At 38.4% G+C, this 9,555-nt stretch overlaps 2 protein-coding genes across 2 annotated transcripts; one reads left to right on the top strand and one right to left on the bottom strand.

Moving 5' to 3' along the window:
- Nucleotides 1–5,990: 5,990 nt before the first annotated feature.
- LOC146886266 (uncharacterized) lies at nucleotides 5,991–6,434 on the bottom strand. Its single transcript, XM_085673367.1, has one exon. The coding sequence runs from the start codon at nucleotides 6,432–6,434 to the stop codon at nucleotides 5,991–5,993; it is 444 nt and encodes a 147-aa protein (XP_085529493.1).
- Nucleotides 6,435–7,425: 991 nt separating this feature from the next.
- Nucleotides 7,426–8,586, top strand: LOC114184508 (F-box/kelch-repeat protein At3g23880-like). The gene has a single exon (XM_028071815.1). The coding sequence runs from the start codon at nucleotides 7,426–7,428 to the stop codon at nucleotides 8,584–8,586; it is 1,161 nt and encodes a 386-aa protein (XP_027927616.1).
- The last annotated feature ends 969 nt before the right edge of the window (nucleotides 8,587–9,555 follow it).

The raw sequence follows: 9,555 nt of genomic DNA, 5'->3' as shown, positions 1-9,555 counted from the left end.
CTTGACTTGTTGCTTCAGCAGCAACCACATATTCTGCTTCAGCTGTTGATTGTGCAACAGTTGCTTGCTTCTTTGATGCCCAAGAGAATATTCCCGATCCAAGCGAGAAAGCATAGCCTGAGGTGCTCTTCATGTCATCTATTGATCCTGCCCAATCACTATCGGTGTAGCCAATGATCCTTGAGTTAGTCATGGTTTTGTACCATATTCCAAACTCCTTTGTGCCTTGTAGATATCTTAAAATTCTTTTTCCTACTCCATAATGAATCTGACTTGGCTTTTGCATGAATCTTGATAGAAGACTTGTGGCATACATAATGTCTGGTCTTGTGGCTGTGAGATATAAGAGACTTCCAATCAAACTTCTGTAGCGTGATGCATCTGTTTCTTGTGCTCCATCATCTTTTTGTAGTTTCTCATTTACCACCAATGGAGTAGCGACAGGTTTACAATCATACATCTTGAACTTCTTCAATAGGGCTTCAATATATTTCTTTTGAGAGATAAATATGCCGTCTTCTTGTTGTTTCACCTTGTGCTTTAATATATAGTGTTGGCTCACTTTTGCTCCTCCTGAATCCTTGATCGATGAAGTATTGATCAATCTTGCTATACCATGCTCGAGGAGCTTGCTTCAAGCCGTATAAGGCTTTTTTTAGTCTTAGTACTTTGCCTTCATTGCCTTTATTGATGAAGCCTTGAGGTTGTTCAACATAAATCTCTTCTTCGAGCACTCCATTTAGGAAGGCTGATTTGACATCTAGTTGATAGATGTTCCATCCTTTTTGTGCTGATAGGGCTATTAGAGCTCTTATTGTATCTAGTCGTTCGACTGGAGCAAATGTCTCATTGTAGTCGATTCCTGGTTGTTGTGAGTATCCTTTTGCGACCAATCTGGCCTTATGCTTTTGTATAGTTCCATCAGGATTGAGCTTTGTTTTATATACCCATTTCACTCCAATGATGTCTTTTCCTTGAGGATAGTTTACGAGCTCCCAAGTGTTATTCTTTTCAATCATTTTAACCTCTTCTTCCATAGCCTTGACCCATATTTCTTGCTTTGATGCTTCCTCATAGCAGTTAGGCTCAATCATGGCCATATTGCAGGTTTCGTATATGTCTACTGTAACATCCCTAGGGAATATTACTTAAAAATAAATATTAAAATAAATAATTTCATTAAATAGTCATCTCGATAAAAATCCCAACGCAGGAAAATTTTATTTCGTTAACATAGCGCGCCAAAACTCATAACAGAATACATAACTGATTACAAGCTATCAAAATTCGTATTTTAAACATGAATTACAATTTATCAAAAACCCTAGCACTACTCCCATGCTAGCCCTCACTCTGCCATCTGAGCATCCTCAGCACCACCTGTATCAACATCTGCTCCCGTGTAACGAATTACACGATCATCGCCACACACAAACAGAAAGGGTGAGCTGAGAAAATAAAATAATAAGCATATAATCACAGGACAGATCATTTACCCATCTTAATCATTATCTATAAATCTTGGCCAAGACCCTAACCCCAAGACTTAACAGTCTTCAAGTCACACAATTGGTTAGCCTTGGACTCGGGAATCTGATGCTCACACGAACCTGCCCGCTCGTGGTCCTGCCTCTACGAACCTCCCCGCTCGTAGTCCTGCTCTACGGACCTACCCGCCCGTAGTCCAACACATGTGATCCACCAGCCCCCGTATCCCCACGTGAGAGTAACTTGATATGAACCTCCCCGCTCATATCATCACATGTCACACCATCCATGAACCTACCCGCTCATGGCACAGCATCTCCTGATCCAAGCAAAGCATCAGTTTTAGTTAAAAACAGCACACCAAAATGCATAGAACACAGCGTTTCCGCCTGGCCCGGCCCACACGCCGCCAGGCGAAATTGCTCCAGACCGCCTGGCGGTATTCACCTCCCGCCAGGTGCCAACGCTCTCCCAGACCCCACTGTTTTCTCGTCACCGCCTGGCGGAGCACACCGTGCCGCCAGGCGCCACTCAGTGCAGACCCTCTCACGCTAAGGCTATCGCCTGGCGGCTATCAGTAGACCGCCAGGCGCCATACCAGAACAACATTTTTTTCTGGTTTATGACACTCCAATTAATCCAGTTTATCATTTAAATCCCTTCCCTAGATCACATGAAAACCCCAACCTCAACCCTCACATAGGCGAACCTACAATTATCATATATAACCAAATACAGGTACCTCACCCCGAACAATCCCATCATTTAAGAACACAGTCCATAATTTAATAGCCTCAATTACATTACAAGTTATATTCCACTGTATTAAGTCATCCTTCTCTTAGAATCCTTTTCTCATAACCCCTCATGCAATATAACCTAACCAATTATCACCATTATTGGTTATACCACCCCAATCCTTAATCAAACTCTATTAATTCTAATCAATCTTAGACTGTCATAATTCCACATTTTTCCACGCTTCCAGAAGCCTGCTCTAGTAAGCACAATTCTCCCCTCTCCATTTCCTCCCTTATATACAACCCAACACCATGATTAGTTATACCTCTACTCTTTACCATCCCTTTAATTAATCCTCACAGTTATATTCCCCTATTTTCCATGTTGCCCAATTATCAATACCCTCACCTACCCCAAATCCTCACTCTCAATCCCACCACCAAGAACTCGCGAAATAGCCTCCTGCCCATGCCATCGCCTGGCGGATAGAACAGCCCCGCCAGGCGGCACACCAGACCCAGACTCTCTGAAATGTGTTTCTGCACTTCCCACAAACCTATTTTATTTTCCTCCTTCCCAGATGACCACCATACAGTTCCAACCTTTTCAGCGTCTAACTCAACACTATTATAATTATCACATTCCTCCATCGCAGTTGGTTCCTAATTCACGCAACAATCCCACTTACAAGACCCCGATATAACCCCAATTGTTCCCGCAAGGAGTATATGACAATAATCCATCAAGCAATCTTATACAATCATTTGGCACTCAATAGTTCATTACACTATTCTAATTTAGCATCAACGTCATCAAACAGAACACGATCAAGGTCGCGCCGCCAGGCAGGAACTCATCGCCGCCAGGCGACTCAAACCAAAACAAGAACACACGCTCATCCCTGATGAGCCGCCTGGCGGTACGGGATGAACTGCCAGGCGGTTTCTAGAAAAATCCAGAAACCTCAATATAACAGTGCAGAAATGACACAACGATCGTACAATAAGCAAAGGCATCGCGCAGTGATTCAATACAATTAAAAAGACAGAAAAACAACTCCCCTAACCTGAATTCTTGGCCCAAATTCGAATGGATGTGCTTATACCTTCACCAAACCTTCTCTAGCTTTGACTTCCCACTCCAACCTTTTCAATTTCGACACTGCCTCACTCTATCAGCCCCCAATCCTCTGAAACAGATTTCTCTTATGACAACCACGACCCTAAATGCTATTTTTTCCTCTCTTTTAACCCTCTCTCTCACTATTACTCTCACTTATTACCCAAATTAAGGTGCTAAGTGCTAAAAACGAAAATGCCTTAAGTGTCCTAGCTAATGACCACTCATGAACCACTATTGAATGATTTCCTACCCATTGGGCTGCCTTCATCTGCAGCTAGGTTTTCCACGTCCCTTCAATACCATGCAACCCAAAATTGCCAAAATAAAAATTAGTTTTGTTCTTAGCAAGGATTGAACCCATAACCAACCAATTAACAATTTAAATACATAACCACTCAACCACCACATATTTCATGATGACTCCCCCAATTTTAAAGGTTTATCATCATCCAAACGAGTTCAATATATAAGTACACAAAAAAACACATAAATTAAATAGCATCCAAGTGGCACACATAGGACTCGAACCCAAGTCCTCACACACAATAAAGTACTCTCAACCACATGAGCTAGTACCTTTCCACGTCATAGTTCTTCACATTTATTACTTTGAATATTCTCATTACCCGTCCTAATTAAATAATTAATTAAATAACTATTTAATTTTCCCGGATCTTACATCTACCAAAGATTTTACTCGTCTTGGAGTGGACTCTAGTGAAGAATCTTCTAATGGAGGTGGAGAAGGCGTACCTGAAGCTTCTGCCTCTTCTTGAATTTCTTCTTGATATTGTTGCACTGGAACTAAAGTGGTGCTTTTAACAACTTTTTCTTCTTCCCAATTCCAAGAAGCATTTTCATCAATTTCAACATCTCGACTAATGACGAGCTTTTTTTGTTTGTAGGTTGTAAACTCGATAGCCTTTTGATTGTGTGCTATATCCCAAGAATATTCCTTGTATAGTCTTGTCTTCAAGCTTGTGCCTCCTTTGATCAGGAACATGTATGTAGCAGATAGATCCAAATACTCGTAGGTGTTTGGCTGATGGCTTTCTTCCACTCCAAGCTTCAATAGGAGTCTTGTCTTTGACTGCCTTAGTTGGACATCTGTTTAAAATGTAAACTGCAGTGTAGACTGCTTCAGCCCAAAAAGTGTTAGGCATACCTTTCTCTTTTAGCATTGATCTTGCCATCTCCATGACTGTGCGATTTTTTCTTTCTGATACACCGTTTTGTTGTGGAGTATATGCGACTGTGAGTTGTCTCTCTATGCCTTCATCTTCGCAGAATTTGTCAAACTCGCGAGATGTATACTCCTTTCCACGATCACTTCTAAGTACTTTTATTTGTTTTCCACTTTGCTTCTCAACAAGGGCCTTGAATTTCTTGAATATTCCAAAGACTTATGACTTTGCTTTTAAGAAATAAACCCATGTCATTCTAGAGAAGTCATCAATGAAGAGGATGAAGTACCTGTTGTTGTGATGTGAAGGCGTCCTCATTGGTCCACAAACATCAGTATGGATCAACTCTAGTAAGTCTTTTGCTCTCCATGCTTTGTCGGTCGAGAATGGTAATCGATGTTGTTTACCAAGGAGACATCCTTCGCATGATTCATTATTCTCTTTTAAGCATGGAAGATCTCTCATCATGTTTTTCTTATATAGAAGCTTTAAGGCATATGTGTTGAAGTGGCCAAATCTCCTATGCCAAAGCCACGAGTCATCAACTTCTGCCTTCATGGCAATATTAGTTCCAGGTTTGAAGCTTATGGGAAAGCTTCTATTTCTCTTCTCCATTTTTACTTGGCCAATTTCTGTCTTTCTACTGTCATAAATTTTGCATGTATCTTTCTCAAAGTGGAGAGAATATCCATTCTCCATCATTTGACCAATACTTAAAAGATTCTCTTTAAGATTGGGAACCAATAAAACATCCTTGATGAATTTTGTACCTTTCTTTGTCTCCACCATGACAGTTCCTTTGCCTTGAGACTCCACTATGGTACCGTTTCCTAGTCGAACTTTGACATTGACAAATTTATCAATGTCTTTGAAGATGCTTTGATCTTTGGCCATGTGATTGCTGCATCCACTATCCAAGTACCAACTTTCTCCTCCGTTAGGAGATTCTTGATTGGCATAAAATAAGCGTTGTTCCTGATTATGTTCTTCAGCAAAGTTTGCTTGATGCTTATTTTTATTACGACAATACTTCTCTACGTGGCCAAATTTCTTGCAGTATTGACATTGAGGTTTTCCATGATGCCAACAATCTTTTTCCATGTGACTTGTCTTTTTACATATGCCACATGGGGGATATTTTCCTTGACGAGTCATAGGGAAGCTTCTAGAATTTTCTTTATTTCTAGAAATTTCTCCTCTACTTTTATTTCCTTCATATTCTTTATTCTGAGACCGTAATTTTAGTTTTGATTGAAAGGCATTTTCGACTGAGTCTTCTTCATGCCTGTTCAATCTTTGTTCATAAGCTTCAAGAGAGCCCATTAGTTGTATTACTGACAATGTGGCCAAATCTTTTGTTTGTTCAATCGCAGTTGCGATTGCATCATATTTTTGGGGAATAAAAATTAAAATTTTCTCAACGATTTTTTTGTCAAGAATAGTTTCCCCATAGGCTCACATCTGACTAACTATTTCCTTTATTCTAGAATAGTAGTCTTTAATGGTCTCAAATTCTTTCATTCTTATTAATTCAAACTCTCGTCTTAGAGAATGAAGTTTAACATTGCGTACCTCATCACTTCCTTGAAACTCTTCTTGTATTGTGTTCCAAACTTGCTTTGCGTTTGTGGCACCTATTATTCTCGGAAAGATTCTGTCATCAACTGCTTGTTGAAGAGCAAATAAAGCCCTTGAATCCTTCTGTTTGTTTTCCTTCAACTCCTTCTTCTGAGCTGCAGTAAGAGTGGAAGTGTCTTCTGGAATAGTGAATCCCTCTTCTATAATGTCCCATAAATCTTGGGAGCGAAAGAATGTCTTCATTTTGACACTCCAAAAATCATAATTTTCTCCTGTGAAAATAGGTACTGGAATTGATGATGTTTGATTGGTAGTGGCCATAGGTTGAGAAAATATTTTGGAAGTAGTATAGAATGAAGTTCTAATTTTTTTGAAGTAGTTGAAAAGTTTATCTACGCCCAGTAGATGACCGAACGTAGCTCTGGTACCACTGATAGTAATTCAAGGTTGTGAAAGGGATAGTTGAAGGGATAGAGAAAATGTGTAGATAGTAGAGTGTGAAAGTAGTAGTTGGAGAATGGAATTTGTAGTTGAGAGTAGTTGTATTGGATGTTGTGTTAGTTGTTCTTGATGTTACAAAATGGTAGGATACATGGGTATTTATAGTCCCATAGATTATTCTAGAAACTCCTAGCTAGAACTAATGCAAATACTTCTAGATTTTTCTACATAGTTGAATGTTCTTGATTTTTCTTTCTATCCTAGGCTTTTCTCCAATACTCTAGAAGTTTCTTTACATTTCAATAACTCTATCTTATATTTTTTTAGATTCTTCTAGAATTTGCATTATACTTTAATACTTATGGTTGAAGAAGCCACCCGAGATTTTTTTCTTCAATACTACACTGCTATGAAGGTTCGATAAATGTGCTGTGAAGGGTTGTGTAAGCATCGTTCTACACTGTCAAGTTAAGGATCATATGAAGTAAAATAGGCTTTTCGTGACTAAAATCAAAGAGTACTATAATCAAAGAGTACTATGTGGCTAATTAGTCAGTGGTTATGTGGTGCATTTGGATCCAAACCAATAGTGTCTGGTGTATAAATAGCTTCTATGCATTTGGATGGTATACCACATGTACCTATTACATTTATATAATTTGTTTTCTAATAAAGAAATTGATACTATTAAGAGTAATAGTAGTTTTTGTGGTTCCATTTTTTGTTTTTTTTTTAACTCTCTAAACTCATTTTATTTTCATATTCCATGAGAATGTTTTTGTAAATTTATTAAAAAAGTTTGCAAGAAAATCCTGCTATTTTTTCTAAAAACTTTAATCGGCAGGTAATTTGTGTGCATCTCATCACATCAATGTCTTCATCTCAATGTTCTCCCGTTGTTCCTCAAGAACTCATGGTAGAAATTTTATCAAGGGTTCCAGTGAAGGATCTCATGCGACTCAGGTGCATATCAAAATGGTTGAACACCCTCGTCTTCGATCCGACATTTGTTAAACTGCACCTTCAAAAGTCTTCCAAAAACACACACATCTTGTTAACCTTCAGAGACTACGAGAACGATGAAAGCAGGTACTGTGCAGCACCATGTTCCTTACAAAATTTACTTCACAACCCATCATCCACGGTTGACGTTTGTCACCGATTCAACCACGATTACACAATCTTGGGTGTCTGTAACGGCTTGGTTTGCTTGCAAGATTCTTACCGTGGAGATGAATTTGAAGAATATTGGGTCCGGTTTTGGAATCCATCCACAAGGCTCATGGGCGAAGATTCTCCACACATACGTATTCGTTTCGGTGATCACAACTACCCTTATTTGTTTATGTTTGGGTTTGGCTACGATGATTGGAGTGACAGATACCAAGTTGTTTTTTTGGATAATAAATTACAGAAAATGGAGGTTAGGGTTTATTATTTAGGTGACAGTTGTTGGAGAAACACCTTAACTTGTGATGCTTTCCCTGCGTTGAGTGTTCATGGAGCTTATGTGTGTGGCCATTTAAACTGGTTAGCACTTCCCAAATGCGGTCCTGGGTATCGCTGGGGAACTGTTACAATCAACGAGTTAGAAATTTTTTCTTACGATTTGAAGAATGAGAAATGCAGTTATTTGTCTATGCCTGATGGTCTTTCTGAAGTGCCTCCTCCGGATGTGCCTGTGCTTGAGGTCTTGAAGGGTTGTTTGTGTCTTTCCCATCATCAAGGGACTTGTTTTGTTGTTTGGATAATGAGAAAGTTTGGAGTTGCAAAATCATGGACACTGTTGCTGAATGTAAGTTATGAAGATCTTCATATTCGTGTTCTTCATGGCTTGCCAGCTCTTCCAGTGATTTTGTGTTTGTCTCAGAATGATGATGTTATGTTGCTTGCAAGCTACGATAGTGCGGAATTTATTCTATACAATAAGAAAGACAATAGTATAGATGGTCGTGAACTTTTCAATGACGACAAGTTTTTCTTTTGCTCGTATGACTTCGTTCAGAGCTTGGTTTTGCCATATCGGAATTAAAGTTGTCTTATGTTTTCTCAGATGAGTATGTTAAGTTTTGTCAGAGGTTTCAAAACCTCATCATTTTCATGTGAATATATGATAGAGAGTGGTACTAGTTTGGGTGGTTCATTCGATCTATCATTGGTTATGAATAACATGTTGCATTAGATTTCTAAATCCTGTACTTTTGTGAAACTAGTCTCTAGTGTTAAGAGTGCTTAAAGATTTTATATCCTTTCTAAGAGGTTCCTTGTAACAGTAGTCCTTTATGCACTTGGAATAACCAAAAATGACTTTTTGTACTTGTGTTATATTTTAGGAAAAATAAGGGGATATAACTACTTCTAGCTAAGTAAACAAATTATAAAGGTAAAATGATATGAAAGATCACATATATGTGCACTAAAAGGGGAGTCTTTTGGCTCAATGATCGCATAAAGATTTCAAGAATAACCTTTCTTCTTCAGTAATATCTTCTATTTATAAGATTAGAAGAAATAGTCATCGAGAATCTTCATATCCATTTTGTGCTTCAGAGAATATATTCTTCTTTAAGTTGCTTATGTCCATGTCCAAGTGTAGAGATGCATGTCTCTTCTTCAAGAAACATTATAATATATGGCATGACTTCTCAGACCAAGGTAAGATAGTTTTTATGCTCTTCACAAAGTTGACATTCAATTTTCTAAGGTTATTGGTGGGAAGCAAGTTTAATGTGTATTTTAAAAGATCTTTGAAAGAGTCAAGTCTTCGCGAGATTCTCTTGTAAGACAAACATAAGAAGCATTCTCTGCAAACATTTTTCTATACCTAGGCATAAAGGTAGGGGCAAATCATAGAAAGAAAGTTTTTTGGAATGATATGATAATAAATATAAGAAAGAGATTGTCTAAATGCAAAGTAAGACATCTATCTTTGCAGGAAAGGTAATGTTAATAAAATCTATAATTTCTACCATTTCTTTATATTACTTATCTATCTTCAAAA

The sequence above is a fragment of the Vigna unguiculata genome, chromosome 5, assembly GCF_037176805.1.
Source record: "Vigna unguiculata cultivar grain cowpea cultivar isolate G323 ecotype 2 chromosome 5, ASM3717680v1, whole genome shotgun sequence".
NCBI lineage: Eukaryota > Viridiplantae > Streptophyta > Magnoliopsida > Fabales > Fabaceae > Vigna > Vigna unguiculata.
The sequence above is the reverse complement of the archived record's forward strand: the minus strand, read 5'-3'. Positions and strand labels throughout refer to the sequence as shown.

Coding starts and splice junctions, on each gene's coding strand:
- LOC146886266 (XM_085673367.1), bottom strand. CDS start 6,434: ATGGCCACTACCAATCAAACATCATCAATTCCAGTACCTATTTTCACA.
- LOC114184508 (XM_028071815.1), top strand. CDS start 7,426: ATGTCTTCATCTCAATGTTCTCCCGTTGTTCCTCAAGAACTCATGGTA.